At 39.7% G+C, this 23,186-nt stretch overlaps 1 protein-coding gene across 2 annotated transcripts in view; it reads right to left on the reverse strand.

Annotated features, from left to right (window-relative positions):
* Nucleotides 1–23,186, reverse strand: part of LOC117476506 (NMDA receptor synaptonuclear signaling and neuronal migration factor) — a 38,858-nt gene that overhangs the window by 9,668 nt on the left and 6,004 nt on the right. Inside the window, exons 2-8 of one of the 2 annotated variants that reach the window (XM_034123104.1) lie at nucleotides 18,098–18,159; nucleotides 16,933–17,898; nucleotides 16,293–16,359; nucleotides 15,077–15,082; nucleotides 7,843–7,895; nucleotides 6,074–6,154; nucleotides 709–839 (exon numbers count right to left, since the gene is read on the reverse strand). In XM_034123104.1, the coding sequence (XP_033978995.1) occupies nucleotides 709–839; nucleotides 6,074–6,154; nucleotides 7,843–7,895; nucleotides 15,077–15,082; nucleotides 16,293–16,359; nucleotides 16,933–17,898; nucleotides 18,098–18,159 (1,366 nt within the window). The remainder of the gene's footprint in view (nucleotides 1–708; nucleotides 840–6,073; nucleotides 6,155–7,842; nucleotides 7,896–15,076; nucleotides 15,083–16,292; nucleotides 16,360–16,932; nucleotides 17,899–18,097; nucleotides 18,160–23,186) is intronic. The other variant, XM_034123105.1, reaches the window with a different exon arrangement.

Here is a 23,186-nt window from a genome sequence, read left to right on the forward strand (position 1 = left end):
TGTTTGGCTCCAAACACCAAACAGATCATGCATTGTAGCATCCCATAATCCTCTCTGTTTCAGGCCTGTTTCAAAAGTGCTGATTCTCTGTCTGTTACTTTAGATGAAAATAAGGAGCCACTCCCCACGCCCCTCTGAGAGATATTTGGTTAAAAAGAACACAATGGTGCTCTAGGAGGAGATTCAGGTGATAAGGTGTTACCTTGGTTGGTGATTGGCTAATGGTTACACAAGCCAAAAAATCGTTATGACATCATAAAGTGGCCAAAATCTGATCAGCTCATTTTCAGACAGGTTTTTATATAAGTGGATCAGGACAAAAAGTGAGCGAATCTTTTTTCCTGAAACTTTTAGAATCTCTTTACACAGAGGGGACACATGGTGATGTATAAAAGACATGAACAAGTGGAATTTGCATAATAGGTGACCTTTAACACTTTCCTCAAGAATCATTTGTTGACTAAAATTTGAATTCATCCACAGAAATGTTACTTCAATTGCTCCCACCATTTCTGAAAAGAGCAGCATACTTGTCAGAACTTTGGGCTTTCATTAAATGTGCAGGTGCAAGCTTGTAAATACAAGAGGGGGGAATGTGGACCCTCCTTGCTCTTTTACTTACATTTTGAACATTTACAAGTTATTTCCCTTGTAAGTCTGCCAACTTTAAGTGTGATTCGAAATTGTTGTTAAATACTGATCTCTCACCATGATTTTGGGAGGTACAAAGTCGTCCCCTTCGCAGGCCAGCCGCTCCATCTCCCTCTCCTCCTCCCAGTCTAAATTATCGTCTTGGCCTCCTTCATCTAAAGTACCACAGGATGCCTGCAGGTCTCCGCCTGGAAGAGAATAATACCACACCTGTGAGCAAGAACACTAAAGATAATAGGTTTTAGGTAGGAGTGTTCTTGAGAGGCAAGAAAGGTGACAGAGAAATAGAAGAATCTGGGAGTGAAAGGACGTGTCCAGGAAGTGGAGAGGAGTGATTGCGGAGGAGAGGAAACGGGATGGAGTTGGTAATAATGACGGATGGAGGAAGGAAAAGATGAGACCGCTGGCAGAAGGAGAAAGAGGAGGATAGTGAGTGAGCAGGACTTCAGCTAACAAGAAAAGAAACAACTAAGTTCAGAGGGCAGACATTGTAGGAAGGAAAGGAGTTGTATCAAAATGTGCTTCTGTGTAATGTAATCGTAATGTGTACTATATTTTAATTTTGAATGTTGTAAAAACATCAACTGAGTAGGACTTTGATGAGTTAACATCGCTCAAAATTGTCAAATATAATCACTTCACTTTCAGAAATAAGAAATATGAATGGACTCATTAGATTTAGGTTAGAATAATGCATAATAATCCAGCATTATTCCACATCTGTTCAAAAAACATTTAGAATCTTAAACAAATCTTAAAAACTAGTAAATTCAAACAATATGCAGAAGATTTTCTAATCCAAAAAGATTTTTACTTTAAATTGATATTTAGTATACCCTTTTTGCCTGTTTGTTTTATAATTTGTAGACAGCTACTTTTGTGTACTTTTAGGTTTTATTTGTTCTGTAATCAGGGCATCCTTGTATATAAATGAGTGGCAGAGATACTCATTAGCATATTCGCTTGTCATTCAATTAACCTCTGGTGGGCCTCAGTATAACCTTGTAAAATCGTGTAAGACAGCTGTTGAATTATTTCCTCGAAGGAGATTTATTAATGTGAGGTTAAACTGGTCGTTTGGTTGTGCCACAAACCTTAAACCCATAGAACAGCTGTACAAGAGAGCTGTCAAGGTGTTTGACATAAAGCCTTATTCATATCACCACTGTACCATCCTTGATAAACACAATTTCTTGAGCTTTGACAATTGTAAGTCTTTTAAAAGTATGTGTTTTTTTTTATAAATGTTTACATGGACTGGCCCCCCCTCCCTTAGGGGAATGCATCCACAAAAAACACACTGGACGCTGCACTAGGTCAGAAACCAGAGGAGACTGTGACGTCCATCGTAGACGAACCACTTTTGGACAAAATGTACTCTCCATTAAAGGCAGCTCTTTGTGGAATAGCCTCCCAACTGAGATACGGGATTGTCCCACTCTCAATAGTTTTAAAGGTCAACTCACAGAATGGTTGAGAAACAAACAGACGTGCAATTACCGCTAAATGCACTTTAATACTGGCACTTTATATGTCGTTGCTGCTATATTGTATTACCATGTCATAAATACTTGTGTGTGCTGCTCTTGCTCTTTTGCACTTTTTGCATATCATGTATTTTGTTTTTACTATGTTTGTAAAATGTAATCTTCTTAAATGTTTTATGTGAGGGACTGCGGATGGAAATTAGCTCAAAGCTAAATCTGGCACTGTTACGCTTGATACATTAATTCAATGAACACTTAATGTTTTAAGTGTTCATTACTGTGCATTGTCCCTGCCAAATAAACGATTAAATAAATAAACTCCTTCAATTATCATATTACTTTAGCATGAGGAGAGAATACAACTTATCTACAGCATAGATTTGTATTTTTCATAGAAGAAGGCAGTTGTATTAATAACGATGCTCATTGACTGATTTTGACTCAACCGAGCACAGTGATCGTTCACGATGTTTGTTACACCTGTGCTTCTCCTGCTATGAAATTATTCTGATTGGTAACTGGAGACGCTATCTATGCTTTTGCCAAAAACGTCATTGAAAAACTCAGTTATTTTACCACGCAAAGAACACAGGTTGTGTCTACTGCTGCCTTGATGAGTTAGTTTGTTTATGTTACTGTGTGAATGTAGTGAATCCGAACTAACAGACAACTATACAAACAAATGAACTGATTGGAGCAGTAGAACAGCTGTTTTTGTTCAACAAGGTTTAGCTTTAGCCTTGGCACAATCATGGCTGGATACAACAGCTTCAAATCGTTGTTGGAAATGGCTGTCTGAAAGCAAGGTGAAGCGTAGAAAAATCTAAATGTTGCCTATGCGCTTAAACAGATTCGGATTATTTTTCGGTGGGTCTATTTTAGGAAGCTAAAATATGTTTTTGCTCGTGCCCCATTTGACATCAGTACATTGCATAGCTGGACAAAGTATTTTAATTTACTTATAGACATATAGATGCTTTCTTGATGTTCATAACCACTAAATAGACAGACCTACAGAGCAGGTGTTCGTTAAATCTGAGCTGTCAGTATTTCTTTGATCCGTGGATAGCTGACGTGATGCATGCAGTTTTGACTTAGTATTTATTTACAGTTTAACATTCTTAGGGTCAATGCATGCATAGTAAAAGTGTTGTTGCTGATAATTGCTATTTATATTCAAGTGCTGTTACTGTATACGAAATTGCCATGTTCCATTGCTGTAGTTTAATTACAATGTGAGCACTACGTTTATGATTGTCATATATTTGTGTTATATATATTTGCTGCTCACAGTGTTGTCCTTGAGGTTTTTTATTAATAATATACATTTGTTTGTATTTACCATTTATAGAAAACAACCTCAAAATAGTAATTGGCCATTATGTTATATGAGGATATTTTGAAAACAAAAATGTACTTTTATGCTCGTATCAGCCTTAAAGAATCAGTTTCAGCCCAACTGTAGTCAAAGGATTTTGGCAATAGGTTTTGTGAAGCAGCTAATAAAGAACATTGTAGTGGTACCAAGAGGGAAATATCCTTCTCAAGAAAGTAAAGAATGAAAAAAGAGAAAATAACAAGCGAAATTGATGATTAATGTCACAGAGAACAATACCTTTCCCTCAGGAAACAGGGAAGAATGAGGCATCAGCTACACCATTCGACTGTCATCAACAGTTCATTTATCTTTCATCACACTCTAAAACACAGAAACACTGAAGATGGAAGGTGGAGAAAAACATAAAACCACAGACACCAACATAGACAAACATCACCTGCAATCAGTGTGGGTTGAAACTCACATTTATAAGCCATTTAGATACACTTAGATACACTTAGACACACGTTCCTTGCCTTGACATTTGTACCAGCGGACACACTCGGACTGAGACGCACACTCCAGTTCGAAAGACATACTCACAGATATAGAGAGAGCATCACAAAGTTGAAGAAAGACCCACGGTCAAAGGGAGACAGATGGACAGGGTCAGAGTCAACAGCAGGGACAGTCAGTGTGTACGTGTGATGGAGGGTTTTCTGTGTAAGTGTCTTTGGATTTGTTATGTGTGTGTTAACTGTTCTTTCAAAACACGGAGCTGAGCTGTAAAACCGTGATGACAAAATGTCACCTTACAGTTTACTGTCAAATCCCAAGTCCTGTTTGTACACACTTGATGAAAAGTGGCTTTAACCTTCAAGTACCTAAATCACCATTGAAAACACTGACAACCAGAATGGCTCCCGGAGAGTACAGACTCCTTCAAAGGCAGTTGCCTTAAGTGAAAAATGTCATGTTTCCACCGTGTGATTCAGAACTACATAATAACTGGGTTCCTCTTAGGCCATAGTACTTCCTTCAACCAAGTTTAATGAAAATTGGGATAGTCGTTTTTCCACAATCCTGCTGACAAAGAAACCAACAAACCAAACCAAAAACATAACCTTCTTGACACGGGTAGAATCACATCGGCAATTTTAGTAGGGAAATTATTTCACTGTTGAGTGTTTTGGGATTTTAAGATTTTACATTTGCTGAGGGAGGAAGTAAAAAAAGAAATAACTTTTGTGGTATCCTTAACATAAGAATAGAAGTACAATTTGTTTTGCCTATTAATGCAAACAAAATTAGGATTTTTCCCAATCTGGAAATATTTAAAAAAGGTTCGTGTAGAATATACATTTGTACTTACTAAGCAGAGGCGGGAAGTTACTAAGTACATTTACTCAAGTACTGTACTAAAGTACCATTTTGAGATACTTGTACTTGACTTGAGTATTTCCATTTGATGCTACTTTGTACTTCTACTCCACTACACTTCAGAGGTAAATCGTGTACTTTTACTCCACTACTTTTATTTTGTACCTTTTAGTTACTTTGCAGATTTGGATTAATGATGTGAAATATAAACCACACTTAAATCAGACTTTAGTTAAACCTGGAGTAAATTCACAAGCTACCTGCAGTATACAGAGTCATTAAAATAGCTGTACCTTTACCAGCTTTGATACAATTTTAATGCATCAATAATTATAATCAAAACATATCATATATATTATTCTGAAATGGACCAATCTGCATAATAGGTTCTTTTATTTTTGGTACTTTTAAGTTAATTTTGATGTTAATACTTTTATACTTTTACTTGAGTAATCTTTTGAATGCAGGACTTTTAGTTGTAACAGAGTATCCCTGCACTCTGGTACTTTTACTCAACTACACAATCTGAGTATTTCTCCCACCTCTGTTACTAAGTACTGTACTACTACTTTGCATTACTTTTGACAGCTTGACCATTATTTAAGACTAGAGATGATCTGGCCTCATTCCATCGGTCGGTTCATATATCAAAGTGCTGATTACCACATCATTTTCAGAGCTGACACATGCTGCTAAGTGGCTTTCAACAATGTATGAGCCACCTGTGTATGGAATAAATTAAGGACAAAAGTACTGAGCAAGCACAAAGCGAATTGAAGTTGTAATCGATATGCCAGTTGTGATGTGAGGGCATGAAGGGTCATGGGCTATTATTAATAATAACTGCACACCTTTTACATTGTTTAAAATGCAGCAGCTGCAGCAGTTTTGGTGGATTATTAACACTTTAAAAGGACATGTCTGTATCTTGCGCTTATTGTAATATTTATAATAGGAGGATGACTGCACTGAAGTAGTCTGGAATATTAAAAAAGGCCAGGTCTTAACAGTGGAGGCCAATTTTACATTTTTCATATCTCAGTGCATGCAGGGAATACAAACTGGTAACTTAACTAGACGAGACGCAACAGACACTGGTTTACACACATGTAACACGTGATTTGGTTACTTCAGAGTTAAAGCCTGCTTCCAAGTGTTTAAATCGCACAATGTTTGCTCCACTGTGTGTGTCAGCGTCTGTGTGTAGATGGACGTGTGTTAGTACGTGTTAACTCACTGTCATGCTGAGAGTCATTCTTGACAGGGGTGGGGTCACTCCAGGAGCGGCTGAAACTCTTCGATCTACGCTCAGCGAATGCTAGTACAGGCGGGGAGAGATTGTCACACACACACACAAACCACACACGCGCACTGAACAACCCGCAAAATGACCTTTTTTCCCTACACACTCACCACCTAAAACACATATGTGAACACACGGAAGCAGCTCACATATATTGTGTACATACGATGTCACCCCATCTCGGCACAAACAAACACCTGCATGTTTAAACAAACATACACATACAGTATGCTGACAAACTATAACGCCATAAAAGATCCTGCTTCTTATCTTAAGGATGGATTTCAAGGTCTGCTTTTGTCTCAGAGATTTAGTGAGCCTCGATAGAATCAGCTTTGCTTTGAAGAGTAATCACTGTGCTCTTGGAATATGTGTAGACTACTTTAAAGTGTTTGATCAACAGTGTCCCTCAAGGCGGCATTTTGCTGCTGACAACAATTTGTTCTATTCAAGTACAACAATCTTTTCATTAGCTAGAAACATTCATAAGGTCAACTTTAAGGCCTTTTTTTTAAAATGTTGATATTTCAGGGTTGCTTTTAGAAATAACTGTTTATCAAATCAAAATATGTTTTCCTGTTTTGTGACACAATAACTCTTGACTAGACTTTAGATTTTTATCAAAACTAGATGATTCTGTGATGATTTCACTTAATCAGCAATGCAGCATTGGGACCTTATTCTCTGAAATTGTGTTGAATAAGAAAATTGCTCCAGGAGAAGTAGTTCCTCCTCACAGCAGGGTTGCTTCTTGAGATATAGGATTAAATAAATGTCTACTCTATAGGGCAAAATGTAACACTGAGTTACAATCATAGGTGACATATTCGGGTTATAATTGGGTTCAGGCTTGTCTGCTAAAACATTCTTTTTTTCGCATTACAAAATAATGGCCTTCACGCCTGACATCATCATAGGCCACTGTGACACATTTCCATTGTGACCTATAACGATGGACAAGGAACATCTTGTTAACATTCATAGTGCTTTGACATTTGGCACATGTTTGGCACATGTTGTATAATCTTAGCACGTGTACTCTTCCTAAGTTACTTGTAATAATGATGCATCTTAATTTGACAGAAATAAAAAACAAGCAATGTTTGTATTTGCTGGAGCATGGATTTATAGTTGATTTGACTTTGTCCTTACCCATTTTATCTCCATTACATCTTTAAGATGCCTCCTAAAATGACACTCAAACTGTTACTGAAGCCACAAACTGCTACTCAAGCCACATCTAATCCACATTTTTTCAATGTGTTTTCAATACGACACACACTCCTCCATTGTTACCAATCATTACTTCCGTATTTTCCTTTAAAAATATATATTTAGCATCTTAGTCTTTACAACAAACCGAACAAAGACCCGAAACATTCAAAGCGATGCAACAGGAAAGGACCACCAACACACTCGTATAGACAGGAGCAAGACTCATATTGTACACACACACACACACACACACACACACATACATACATACATACATACATACATACATACATACACACACACTGATAAACATATCAATATTACGTTTTATAATCCCAGTAAAAGCAGGCGCGCTTTGGTGCCACACGCGTGCAATAAACACACCAGAAAACAAACAGAAAAACAGATGATGGCGAGGTGGAAAACACAACAGTCAGTTTGAGCAAACATATCAGCCACACACACAAACACACACATCTCTGACTCACTCTGTGCTTTCATCCTCCTGCTGCCCACCATCCGAAGATGCTTCCGGAAGTTCCTGTGGGTAGGGAAATGAAAACATGCGAGGGATAACAGAGGAAAGAGGAAGACCCAAAACGTAAAGAAGAGAAGGAGGAAAGAGGGCGGGAAACGACAAAGCCAGGGAAGACAAGTAGGAGAGTTTAGTGTCAAGCTTCTGTCTCTAGGTTAAAAAAGAGATAATTATAGGTAAATATACTCATTTTATTGTCACTGTGAGTGGAAAATACTTGTCACAGGAGCAGTGTGGGTGTAATGTACCACACTGCCAAAGCACCGCTCTTTATCCTTTTACAGTAAAGATTTAATGAGTCTCATTCACGTAACAGCCAAAAGGGAAACACTTTTCTAGTGTTTTATAGGTTTCAATGCATCAGAGTGAGGTTATTTAGTCAATATTTAAAATTATAATAATAATATATGCATAACTAAACATTTGTATAACAATCACCCGGATTTTGTTATTAAAGGATGGCAACTTTTACGTATAAGGCAAGATGTTACGCATTAAATACGTCCAGAAGATCCTTAAGACCCTATTACATGGTTTAAATATAATCATTGTTATAACAGATGAAAACTTAGACTATGTTCTTTGCTGCTTCCAACAATCAAGCTAAATCCATATGTCTCTGCTCCATAATATAAATGCACATTTATTAATCAGCATTATAATCCTCCATTAAACCCTGCCTGCAAGAGGCCAATGGTGATCCATCATCCTGAACAATAATCAGTGTCTTTGTAAACCATATTCTTTTTACTTGACATAACCGATAGTTAAAATGTTTTATATGCTGACGTATTTCTCAGGTCAGACAGAAGCAGAGCACTTATTACAAGTCCTGTGTCATAAACATGTTCACATCAGTGCTTGGAGACTGATTAACATTCACTTTAGGAAACCCTATTCTGTCAGAGACTGCTGACCGTGAATAACCTTAACTTACTGTTCTTCCACCCTCTGTGAAAGAAATCTTCAAAAACAGCTTGAGTGCACAAGATGAGTCAGACAATGGATTTGTCTATACACAACAGTATATCTGTGAAACATGTGCTAATGATTGCAGACTCTATTCCAGTCATTACAGGATCAAACGCCATTTTTATTACATCAGTGGTGTAAAGTAACCTGAGTGCACGAAGCCTGTTATCCTCATTATTCAAATGTAGTCATAAAAATGGTTAACTGCTGCATCTCATTGAGGCTAATCATGGGCTAATGAGTAAAGTTAATTCACCAAAGTTGTAACACAGTGCATTATTAACATTTCGAACCTTATCTTTTCAAAACGTGCTTGTTGTCTTGGTCCGTTCCTTTATTCCTGTTTCTTCACACACTTTAATGAGAAGATATGTCAGACTATCAAATAAATGCTGTGTTGTAGCCGACTATATGCTACAAACTTGTGGAGTTACTTTCTCTTATGTTTTCAATTTCCAAGTTTTAGCTACTTGCATTAGCTTCGTAAACCATAGTATTCATGTCTCCTAGCAACAATTAAACTCTCTGACTTCACTGTATATTTGTAGTCTATACGTAATTAAATACAGAAGCTTTGCATTACCATGTTCCACTTGAAGTCCATTTTGTGTATTTAGTAAGAACAAAGCAATATGGTTTGTATAGTCGTCCCTATGACTGCCTGTCTCAGACCGACGCCATGTTCTATGCAAGAGTCCCAGATAAACATCCTCTTATCTTCCTGCCTCCCTCCCATGTCACATCTACACACAGTTTCAGCACACCGAGCCAACAGTCTGCACTCAGGATTAATGATCTCAGCGTGTGGTTTTATGTATGTGTGTGTCTGTGCGATAGTGGGTCCATGTTTATTATTCATAGTGGAGAAGCACATAAAAAAAAAAGAAGCGACTTAAAAAGGAAACATAAATACACTTTGTAGTCTTTGTCCTTGGTTTACCTCCGTAAAAATGTCAGCAAACCAACAGTAAACTCGCTACACCAAACGATGCATTTCCCTGCTCATTTAATGTACAAACACAAATCAAGTCATGGTTAAAAACAGGAGAGATCACTGCTACTTGCACTTTGAGATCTTTAACACACTGATACACACACTCTCCTGTGCTTAAACCTCAGCTGCCCACAATGAGAGGTGTGGACACGGATAATGGGAGTTTAGACTGAAAGAGAGGAAATGTGAGAGAAAGCGTGGTCTCCTCCATTTCCAACTAAAGACAATCTGACAGGTTCTGCCACCCTCATCTTCAGCTCTTTCTGTGATGCTCTATAACTCTCCATGACTCCTTTCCCATCCACATTTTTGCCTACATTTTCAGATTTTGCTTCAATTTGACTCTCTACTGCCTACTCCTGTTCCACCTTCTCTATATCTGTATTTGAACAAGAATGATGATCACACCTGCATTATTTCTCACGTTATTTTCCCTCCTTTTCTACCTTACTGTACAAGCCATTCCTCCCAAAGACTATCCTGTATGTGTCTTTCTCCCAGTTATCTGGTTTCTTTGATAGTATTTGCCTAAGGTTTGATCAAATTGTCAAAAATATACTAACTATTAAGTACTCCATATGCGGTATATTATTGGATTATGATCATTAATGCATGAATGTGAGCTAAGGCTCATTTGAACTTCTACATAATGCTATAGCTTTCACCATAATGCATCCAAATGTATAAGTTCAGTACATTTTGTAATAGGAGTACAGTATTCAACTCCTATAAGTATATGGATGGAACAATATTAATTTGGGATTCGAACCACACTAACTATAAATTGATACGTTGACATTTTTTGGTATTCCAGTATGTTATAGTGCCATTTTAAGATGTTAACAGCATATTTGTTTGATTACTGATATAATATCGTAGATCACATTGACTGGCCAGGGGAATCGTGATTTTAAATTCTCCTATCCTCCTATGCGATAGTGCATTAGAAGTTTAGACTAGTACTCAAGTAAATGTGTCTCTGAGTAAAGTCAGACTTAAGAAAATTCTGGGAAAAGGTCTGATTTAATTGTGTAGAGATGGTAATGCAAGATGAAAAAGAAAGTGAACCCCTCACATCAAAGACACCAGGTATAATCTACTCTCCCATTGTGAAAAAAAGCACTCTCAGAGTACAGGGGCTGAATTAGAGCAATACTGAAACGGCACTTACCTTTGTGCATTGATGTTTATAACTATGGTTCAAATGATCGTGTGGGGATGAGGATCTTGACAGAGGCACTGCCTGCTGTATGAGAGTAATAATTTCTGCTCTGCTTTGTGGCTTTAGGGCACATCTTTACTATACTAATGCAGGAAGATTTAAAAAACACTTTCACACTGGTGTTTTAAAGCTTTTCCTAAACTTTGCCAACCAGATTGAAATACGGAAATGCTTCAATTTTGACCCTTCGGCTGTACATCATATGAAAAGAATATAATATATAATATAATAAAAAGGAAGCTTACAGTCATATTAAGTGTTTTTTTGTTAAAGGGAAATAGGGCTGAAGAAAAAAGTGCTTTACCCAGTCAGGAATTTCCCTTTATTCAGTTTAAGATGGCTTCCTGTTTGATCTGCTTTTAGTGGTCAAATACTCAGCTTAGTGAAAACAAAAGACAAAAAGGAAATACTTAAACATACTATTTTACAATTTTACTGCCGTGGTTGAATATGGCATTATTGGATAATACAAATGTAAGTAATGGTTTCTGTTGGATGGCGGACTATTTTTCCCGTGGTATTTTATGCAACTTTTTTTGTTATGCTTTTTCCCCTCTTTTCAAATCACACATTTTGATGAAAAAACACCAATGTCAGTGAACTGACACTGCAGATGGATGAGTGAGATGTTAAAGGAATTGAGATGCGCGGTCTCACATTCGCCATCTGTCCCCGTGTGACGGAGCATCTGGGTGGGACGGTTTCTGAACTTGTTGCTGATGACACTACTCCTGCAAGTGTTACAGAATCTCACTCCACATTTCAAAATAATCATTTGGAGTGATTCTAATTCACCCATTTCTGTAAGGGTGTTAAATACATTTTACGGTAGAATGCTGCGGTCTCATTCAAACTTGTAGTGTAGGTTTTGAATTCTGAAGTATAATGAATGAATGACTCTAATGTCATACAAAAGTCGTATACCAATGCAATTAATCTAGGTGTGGCTGAGTAGCATTCAGAAGATTTTCCAGAGTTTTTTCAAATCATTCAAACAGAATGTACCAGTTTTTTTCGGAGACCAAGAATTCAGGGGTGGCAGTAAATATCCAGCCTAGAAATGTGGGCAGTGGGCACCCTAGCAGGGCGCTCAGTGGATCCTTTTTAAAGCTGACATCCTCACCTTCAAATGCCACGTAGTGAATCTTTGGTTTAGTCAGATTAGAGGCAGCTGTAAATAAGCGACAACGGAGCTATAGCCAGAAACAAGCCAACAGCAAAGCACACCCTGGCAGGGGCCGCTTCGTACCTCTGGATGACTTCTGCAGAATCCTGCTCCCTCTCTCTCCTTTTTCTCTGCACAAATCCCCGGAAAGCCCTGCCGGGACGTGGCACAGTATTAAAGGGATGAGAGAGCGAGAATGCTGGCGTAGCGAGGGGTAGGACAGAGCAAGGGGGGGAGGGGGGGGCTGGTGCCAGGGCTTTTAGCGGCAGGGTTTATTTGGCTGCAAACGGGAAGTTGTTGTTGGTAGGCAGCAGCTAGCTTGGAGAATAAAGACCAGAGTCAAATCACATCACTGTTCAAATCTTATTTTCTATTCACCCCTGCGACAAATGTGCCAGTATACATGTGGTATAATCCATCTGAGACGCTGGTCTGGTGACCTCATGTGGCTTTTCAGAGGTGCCTTATGAGATATATGTTTTTTTTCTGAATTGTAGGATTCCTACTACTTTGCCAGAATCAGTCATGGATACTTGTTGTGTATCCTCATGCAGTTTAGAGTAATCTTGAGAGTGTAATTCTGCCACTGAAGGCCTTTGGGCTTAAGTAACAGCTCAACTCGAAAATAGTGCACATTCTCCATTGCTGTGACATTAATACTTCATATTTAATGGATATTTTTTTATCCTAACGCTGTAATCAACAAGCAAGAGGTTGACTGCAAAGACAGTTATGTTGTTATAACTTGTATAACTTGTGTCCTTTCATATCAAAACGTTTGTAATAGTTCTGCAGAAAGTGACACCACCTTATGTGTCAAAGTACAAACATGGTGTGAAATGCATCACTGTTGATGTGCGATTATGTCCTAATAATCGCACTTATTGTTGTTCAGATGTAACCCAACGATCCTGTGAAGCTGATTAAAATGTTTCCATGGCAGAAAGAGAGCTAGAGATAGAGCATCTCTGACCATGCTACATTTAATTGACCGACTCTGGGTATGTAGTGGAAAGTAGCTTGTAAAATCCACCAAAGAACAAAATGTTCTTTAAAAGGTCAAGGCTGCCAAATCCTATAAAAAGACCAAAACCAAGAATGCATTAGTCAGCCTGTCAATACTTTCTGACTCCCCTGCCAGTCTGTAGCTCTCAACTGCAAGCCCAGTCGTATACATTGGCATACATCTGGGATAAAATATAGGATTTTGTAGTTTGAAGCAAACCTTACTCAAACAGGGGTAAATAAATGGTGCCACTGGTACAAAAAGCAACAGGATGGCTTGTTACAGCTTACTTCAAATGAGCTACACTATGTCTGTTCATCGTAATAGCTCAGGAGGAGTGGTTATCCACCAATCAGAAGGTCAGTGGTTCAATCCCTCGCTGCAAATCTTCACATTTTGAATAAATCCTCAAAATGTACTTTGAGCTAGCAGCAGGAGGTTAGCTTGGTCAACATACAAAGAACTTGAAAGCATTTGAAAGCAGCTTGGTTAGTTAGGTTTAGTAAGGTGAGATGTGTTTGCAGCAGGGGTTGTGCAGTATGAAATGTGAAGAACTAGCCTTAGTTTATTCATGGCAAACTACACTATTCCTCTTATCATTTATCTGATGGCTTAACCTTCTTCTCTGATCACCAATACTAACCTCTCATGCCTAACGTGTTCCTCTAACTACTTGTTCTTAGTGTGAAATAAAAAAGATTTTTTTTTTTAGAGCAGATATGGGATTTTAGAATGGTTTCAAAACTACTTAACTACGGTGATTCAAAAATGTAATAAGGAAACGATCGAATAATTTATCTATATTGCCCATTTATATAACCTACTGAATGTATGAATTCATATTTTTATCAATGTACACACTTTGCACGTTAGTGTAGGTATTTGCCTGATTAACAGTTAAGGAGCTGTTTAACGCTGTGTCTGAGTATGTTTACTTTGTCAGTTCATTAAGTCCATTAAAAAGTGTGACAGTGATCTAAATGAATGCATCATGGCAATCAACAACACTGTCAAAGTCAAACAAAGTCATCTGTCAGTTTTTGTCATTTTTAGTTTACTCCTCCATCATGTCAGTGTGAACAGGAACCGGACCAGAAATAAAACGCAACAAATCATAACTCATATCGTTTTACCAGAAGGCACTTGGGATCACATGTTAGCACTATAAATACTTGTTCCTAACAAATCTGTCTAGAGCCAATTACCACAGTCAGTTCCAAAAAACGCCTAAAGTCCGCCAGCACAGATTTTGTGATAATTGGAGATGGCGGTGGAGAGGGATTAGAGCACTAACAGGAGTGCCACAAAAATCTAATATGGCCAAACTCTTATCTATCGATGTGTGCTAAGTGAGGACGGGTGTGTGTGTTGAACTGACATAACTGCTGGGTAGATGTGAGCTGACAGGTTGTGGTCAGCCAACACACAGACGGACATTTTCCTGACTTGAGAATGGCAGAATAACTCGACCTCAGTGGATTACTCGAGACTTGATCCCTGCTGTTGCATGAATATCCTGAAAACTCAATTTCCCCCTTCTGGCTTAAAGAAAGAGTAATTAAAAGAAAAGAAATTCGCTGACTTGGCTTCTACCTCACAATCCATAACTCTATATCAGGAGATGATTGATGTTTCTCGAAAATCAAATGTTTTAGTACCTCAAAAAAAGGTCCACCCACTCCCTGGTCCTATCCTGTAATGGTCACTTTGTTTTCAATCACCCAGCCCAGGGATGAAGGTTAAATGGTAGACATCGAAGTTAAGGAACAGCAGTTAAGTACAAGAAGTAAGCGAGATAAAAGGAAGCATGCATGGGAAATATACTCACGATATCCTGTTTGGTTGTCCCATTGTTAATTAGCACGCAGGAAGAGAGGAGAGGGAGAAAAAAACAACACATTTCAGGCACCGGTGATTAATGAGGCCGAAAACAGCGATGGAAAAACTGTAAGGCATAATGAGACAGTAAGTGTGTGTTAAAGTTGACCTTGCTGCTGGTCTAAGCTTATTTAAAAGGCTAAATGAACAACCTATTTTATATTGAGTCTGCCTTTGTGTTCAAGTTCTTTTGTACAGACTAACACTCATTCTCACTCACACACATCTGCCTTTTATTTTTTCATTTGCTTTAAAAAACTCACGTTTGCCTATGTTTTTGCACATGAACTAAAAAACTGCTTACGTTACATTACTGCCAATAAAGTACTTATTGAAGCCGTGCTAGCAACATGCCTTTGAGGATTTCGATGCCCTTCTTGGTTGTATAGTCCACCACTTGGGTTCAGACTAAACTATAATAATGTTGGTGATACTGTACATTTTCAATTGGCGACACCATCAGCTCTTCCAATACTCCTATTCATTACTTAATACCTGGAAAAACTACTGTGTATAGCATATGTTAGCATGCTAAGAGACTCAACTAAGATGGTGAACATGCTAAACAAGCTTGCTAAACAGCCAAATGTTAGCAATGTCATTTTAACCATGTGAGATCCTGATAAGAAGCTCCACAGCTATGTTTACATACAGTACACGAACATGGCTGCAGACTCGCAGTCTTTTAACTTGCTCAAGATAAACGTATACTTAATTCTTTATTGACGAAAGTGTTGAAATATGAAATCTAAAACATCGGCAATCCAGCGGTTTGGAAGTGATAATGAATTGTGTAATCTCAGATGTCAAATCATCTTGATGAGCCTTTTAAAACACACCATGCATTAATTATTCAGCTAAAGTTGACTAAACATTCACGATGATGGATTGTTTTTCCTAGAGCACGCTTTAAGGGTCTGCAAGCTGTTTTTATAGCCTACTGAAATGGAAATCAATGGCAGCCTGGAAGGTAAGAAATCAATCTAAAAACCTATAGCATGCTTTGGATAATGGTGTGCGGTTTATGTAAAGTATGCAGTTTGGAGTTAATGGTCTGAAACATGCAAGCACACCAGTCCGACCTTTCAAACAACATAAGTGTGATCGTGTGTGTATTTGTGTACATGTGAGATTGATGTGTGTGTGCTTGAAGGTTGGACACTCACGCCTGCATGGTTGTCGTGGCAGTTTGAAAGCTGAACATGTTTTCCTTTGGGAACCAGTTAGTGTCCTCTGCAATTAGAGAGACAAATGTTAAATCCTGGGTTAAGTACGAAACATGAAATATCTATGTGCCATATTGGCTAACGTTGTAATCAATATATTTGATATATGGATGCACAAAACCAGCGACAGCACCAGCACTTCACAGTCCACCACTCCACAAATGGAGAGAGGGAGACACACAGAAGGAGACAGCAGAGGGGAGAGACGGGGAGACGAAGAGTCAGATCAACAGACCACCACGTCACATCCAACAACACACCCTCAATCCCCACCAGAGCTGAGAAGAAATAGATTTGAATGCAATAGGAACTTACTTTCAACTGTTTTCTCAAAGTTCAAATGAAAAAAACATCTAAGTGTTCTAGTTATTGCTTACTTATTGCTTACTCAAGTGTAGACTGTGATTTTCTGCTTATTTCAACAGAAGTGGTTCTGAAACTTTAAAAAGGCTAGAAATATCACTTGTAAACAGTTTATTTTGTTACTAAAGTTGCAATCAGGCAAATTAAAGAAATGCTATTTCCTCTCTGGTCCAATACCAAACCCCAGCAAACCCACCAATGGGGTCTAAAAACATACCCTTACCCCCTCCCGCCCTGGTTTGGAATTCCGCGCCTCTCTTCTCCTCTGTGTCCTCCGCCCTCTCACCTCTCTCCAGCCCAGTCATCCGGTCCACACTCCACATCCGCTCTAGGCGTCGGTGCTGCTTGCCTGCCTCTCGGGATGCGCTCTCCAGGTCCAGAGACCCCTGGCTCCGCGAGGGGGCCCCGCTGCAAGACTCGCATGCCAGCCCGCTGCACTCCGCCTCCCCCTTTCCCCCCTCCCCCCAGCCGCGGATGTTGTGGGCGCTGACAGAGGTCTGCAGCGGGGGTTGAGACAGGTGATGGTGGTGGCCGTGGTGGTGCGATCCATGATGGGAGTGGGATCCAGTGACCGCAGAAGACTGCTGCTGCTGGTTGCTACTGCTGCTTCCACTCGCCCCCCCACTGCTGGAGGTGGTGCCAGAGAGGCCGTGGTGGTGGTGGTTTCCGTGGTGAGGGTCGTGATGGTTTCTGTGATGGTGGTTGTTGCCACGGCTGCTGCTGGCATGGTGGTGCTGGGTTGGAGACGATGTGGCGGAGGAAGGGGAACCCTGGATCAGGCCACTTCTGGAGGCCACCCCGCCACTCCCCGACTTCTCCTTCAGGACGTCCAGTTCTAGGCTCTCCTTGCTGCCCCGGCCGCTGTTCATCAGCATACCGCGCTGAGTGGTGATGGTGTAGACGCGGGCAGGCTGCAGGGTGCACTCAACACTCTTCTGTTGGTCCTCCTCCGCTGAGAAGCTGCGCTCAAGGGAGAGCTTTGATGCTTTGGTAGAGATGGTGATGGATGGTGGAGGTGGCTGGTGTAAGCCCAGCGTGGGTTTCACCTGGCCGGGATCCCGGTTGTCCTCACAGCCCTTGGTGGTGTTGGAGCAGGGATGGAGATGATTGTTGTTGTTCGGGCCAATCTTGTCACTCGGCGACTCCGGGTCGGGACCCACCAAGGTTTCACACAGTAGATGAGCTAGAATGGCGATGAAAAAAGACAAACATGAGTGTTAGAGAAGAATAATTACTCTAAATATCATCTTTCTTCGGTTATCAGCTTTTGCAGTGATGATTGCAGCTTGGCATTTCAGCAGAGGGTGAGGTAGGAGAGCACAAAGGAATAGGCAGAGCAGCATAGAGGGATGGACAAATGGCAGGATGGCTGAAACGCTGACCTGATCCGTTTCGGTTTTCAGGGTGTGTGTGGGACAGGTACTCTCCAAATGCTCGGGCTGCTCTGTGGACACACACACACACACACACGACACACATAAAGACATTAATTCATGGTTGGAAAGGAGGGGTGAGTTGAAATAAGAGGAAATGGGAGGGTAGAGAGGAGAAAAGGGCAAGGGAATTGTAAATTATAAACCTAATTGCCTTCTTTGTAGGCTTTTGCCACCCACAGATTACAGATGCAGCTGTTTTTATCTCCACACTTCAGGCAGCCACAGACTGAAAGAGAGAACGTGAATGAGACAGCCGGATGAGATAAAGTGAAGAATTGTTCAACTTCATTTCTCAGTATGACCTCAGTTTGCGTCAGTGGATGTAATTACAGCAGGCAGACCATAGGTGTTTTGGTTTTTTCTTGGTTCATAAATGGTATGTGTGTTTGTACCGCAAATACTGTATTTTCATGTCAACTTAACCTTGACAACAATTGAAGAAGATTGCTTGGATACGTGCTGAAAATGGAAGCTCAGTGACCACCGTACTGAATCTCATAATGAGCTCCTTTTCTTCTCTTAGTGTCTCTTTTACTCGCACACAGAAATAGACAGACAATAATACGCTACAGACGTCCATTCAGCCACATTGAGCTAAAATCCAATATCATAGAGGGCTTCAGCTTTTAATAAAATAGCCCCGGGTCTTGCAATTGAATGACACTGACCTCCTAATGTTCCTCTGTGTGACAGGACAGGAGAGGGAAATGAGCCAAAGGAGACGGGGCAAAAGAGAGACGAATTACTCCCAATATGTGCTTTCAATGTCAATCTGGAACTGAGAGGATATGAACCGCAGCAATAACTATTAGGAATAACGAGTCATGACTATTATTAGGAATTATTGGAGGGATAAAAGGAAACGAGAAAATGTGAGAACCTCTAATAGTGTATGCTATAAATATCAGGTAACTCCTATAGCGCTGTATGCAAACTGACTTTTAACACAGAGGTCACTAATAATCTATAACTTCAGGAAGACTGATCAGTTGTGAGTCAGCATATTCTTTTCCTTTTAGCAAACGTGGTTATAATGCAGCATTTATTAAGTTTATATCGATGTGGTCCTGAAAAATAAACTGATGTGTCCACAGATACAGTCCAATTATCAAAGGGGAACATTTGACGTCCTCCAGCACTTGCAGGAGAGTGGCCTGTTTTCTTATTCAGCGAGTGTTGGAAGTGACTGTGCAGGAGAGGCTCCTGAATGAAGGGCAAACACTGGGTGAATGCCTCCCTCCTGGCAGCTCTGTCAATTATTCAAGCCTGTCCAACACAGCAGGCGCACACACAGTCAGAGCAGGGGCAAGGAAAACATACTTTTTTTTAAAAACATTGCTATGATGCAACATCTTTCCTTCTCTCGTACACTAAGATCCTTGATGTATGGCAACCTGGTTGCAAAAGGAGAACAGATTTGATAGAAGTCTATAAGAAAAGGACCTTACTTATCACTTTTTTCGTTGTAGTAGTAATATTTTAAGTAGTTTGTGGTCATTTCAAGTTTTCTTTAATACATGTTTAATGCACATTAAAGCAGGGAATGCATTAGTTATACACAGTTGCCTATAAAGTTGGAATACAATATTTGTACATCTTCTCATGCAATGATTGTGACAATGTGATTTGTTCTTGATAGATAAAGTGTATATCTTCTCAAAACTTTATTGATCAATCTCTTCCAAACACATCACAGTGAACATTAAATAGGAGTAAAAAGTGGAATGTGTCTGAAAACAAAATTAATCCAACTTTATGGGCAACAAATAACCGTAAGTATATTACAAATAAGCATATTTTTGCTAGGCATAATTAGCATCACAGTTAAAGTGATTTACGCCTGCACCTTACTAACCAAGCTGGCCAACTAGTGCTAGCATTAGCTGCTTATAATACATGACTCACTTGCTTGTCTCCTGCTTCACCCTCTCGTCCAATCATGGCCACTTCTGGCTCTAAAAAAAACTAGATCACGAAGGCCAAAAACCAAAGTCGAGGCTTCAAATCCATAGTCTCGAAAACCAATGTGTGATGTCGCCGTGACGACCTCAGATCGCAGTCTAAGATGTCATCTTAAAGTTACTGTGTGTGTGAGTCAGTCTCAGTATTCAAAGGCAAAAAAGAAGAAAGAACAGAAAAAATGAAAGAGACAAAATATTAGTGTCTTTGTTTTGTGATCTGACAAGCAACCAGTCCCGTTAAGGGCCGTCGTGAAACATGTTTTATACGTTCTAATCAGCAGGTGTTCCTCTGAAGCTCTGAGACATTTTTATTTTGCCCTCCTGTTTCATTATTCAACAGGCTGGGCACTCTGATTAGAATCTGAAAACAATGGTGCAAGAGACTCGCATCATCCATTATACATGAGAGGAAACTGAGTCAGAAAGGGATATAGAAAAATCACTCTCGATCAATCCATTAAATAAACCCTCTCTCCTTGCTGTCTTATATCACTGTGGGCACCCACTCCAAAAATGACATGCGATCCCATCAGGGACACAGGTGCAGTAGGCGGCAGGGGACAGATACCCTGTGCACATGTGAAAAATGAAGGAGGACAAGAGGAAGAAAGCCTCGCAGGCAGATATGGAATTCGTCCCGCATGCTCTCAGACATGTGACAGGGGTTTGGGGAGAGACACGAGTTAGGGAGGGGAGTTTCTGAGGAGAGACGGGATTACAGCAGAGAGGAAGAGGCGTGTGTGGTGAAAAATGGGGGCACATTAAAAATGGAAGGGGGAGTAAACTAGAGAAAACAGAGGCAGACAGAGAGCACAGGTCAAGCGAGAAGCAAGACAAGCTCCTCAGGACAGATGCCTCTTGGAAAATCAACTCAACCCTAAAATCCTTTGTCATTTGGCCTCCTAAGGGGTCTCTACGGGCGTGTTTGGTACATCTGCGGTCATTTGCTATGATACATGTGTCAAATGGGAGTAAGTGAGGCTGAATAGAGATCTGTTTAGATATTCTGACAGTGATGGAGGCGACTGGTTGTATGACAGTTAACCTTAAAGGTAAAATAGATTTTTGCCCAGAGTGTCGCCCAACCATGCATATCTTCACGTCTCCATGTATTTTAGTACATGATGAACATTAACTTGCAGAGATTTCTAAATCGTATAGCTGTAATGTCTTCAAAACCGTTCCATGGTGGTATGTTCATGAGCTTATTGGAAAATGGGAATTGGCAACCAACAGTGTTTTGTGTTTTTTTATTATGAGTCTGTCGGCCATCAGACTGTTTGAAAACACAATCCCTATGTCAAAACTTGTTCACATTTGTACAGATACCCATACTGCCTATACACGTGAGTGCAGTTTTATGTATAATCCATTTTGTCAATGGTTCCTTTGTTGTTTTTCTTACATGAATGAAAGTTAGATATTCTGAAAGCTTTCTGCAATGCTTTTAAGCTGCCAACTCGGCTGTCACAGCGACCATCACAACAGAGTTCTTGGAAACCACTCTCCCACTCTCAAGTCCCCACATGAAATGACAAAATACCTTGTGTGTGTTATTGCCCTCTGAAATGACTTAGACCAAGTTGGAAAAACATCACACGGGGGGGGGGGGTTACCTTGGTTGGTGATTGGCTAATGGTTACACAAGCCAAAAAAATCATCATAAAGTGGCCGAAATTTGATCAGCTCATTTTCAGACAGGTTTTTATAGAAATGGATCAGGACAAAAAGAGAGGGGGTCTTTGTTCCTGAAACGTTCAGAATCTCTTTACACAGAGGGGACACATGTTTATGTATAAAAGACATGGAAAAGTGGATTTTGCATATTAGGTGACCTTTAAAGTCTTGACCTCTTTCGTGTGTAAACTTTGATTCTCATGAGATAATTTCAACTGACTTCCCAGCAAGCTTATGTATCTTTAATGTACACAAATGCCGTTTGGTCATTCGCTGATATGACAGATGCTCTCATCTTTCCTAGAGGGTATTCTCAAGCCACAATGCAAAGCAACAATGATGCCAATGATGCCACTTTCTTGGACAGAGCTCCTCTCCAAGAGTTACTGAAAGTCTGCTCTAGAAACTCCTTGTGGGTGCAACCTGAAGCTCCTGCTGAGTGAGAGTGAATATGAGCATATTTCTCCTCTTGTCTGGGTCTACAGTTCAGCACATACTGGAGTGTACTTAGCATTTCGAGGGCTGAATGAGTCAGACACAATTACACACACTCTACTCCTCCTTTAACACTTTTCTGCCACAAACTCCACTAACCACTTCGCAGTTGCATAGAAAAGGTAGAGAAAAGGTACACCTCAGCATCTCTTTTAATGGATCTAGACAGAACAATGCATAATTTACTTGACAGATGGAAACATTACAAAACTGTAAACATACCCATTAGCTTCAGCCAGGTGTGTGCTTACTAATGCATATGGTGAAACATTCTTCATTACTTATCCAGTGTTACTTTATTCTCTTTTTCTTTGCCACCTTTCTCCAACTGTCCTGTTTTTAAGCGTGTTTTACACCTGCAATGTTAGCAATCATCCGTCAAACCTATGCCCTGGGTATCTTTGCTGCAAAAGGTGTAAAGGCATAAAAATGCCCACCCACATTTGGATACATGAAAAATCATTTTCCAAGTAAAAATCACGGGACTTTTTTATCCATGTATTTTTTCTTTTAATGTTTATTTTATTATCTTTTCATTTTAATGACTGATTTTAAATGCCATTTTCTTAATGTCTTTCATTTTTTGTAAAGCACTTTGAATTGCCTTGTGTTGAAAGGTGCTATATAAATAAACTTGCCTTGCCTTGCCTTGCCTTGCCTTCCAAGTGGAGACCAAATGTAAGTGCACATTTTAGATAAAGTAATATAAAATATACCACAGTTTCATTAAGATAATTTAGTTATAGAAAAATATCTTAACCCTTTTTATACCATTGGGTAAGAATGCAGTGCTTTTATGCATCTTTACATTTCCACTGTAATATTTGACTAACAAATGGCTGCTAAAGTCATCCTGAGGACGCTGTTAGTCCAAGATTAACGAACTGACATACAGGTGCTTA

This window comes from Trematomus bernacchii, unplaced genomic scaffold, assembly GCF_902827165.1.
Source record: "Trematomus bernacchii unplaced genomic scaffold, fTreBer1.1, whole genome shotgun sequence".
NCBI lineage: Eukaryota > Metazoa > Chordata > Actinopteri > Perciformes > Nototheniidae > Trematomus > Trematomus bernacchii.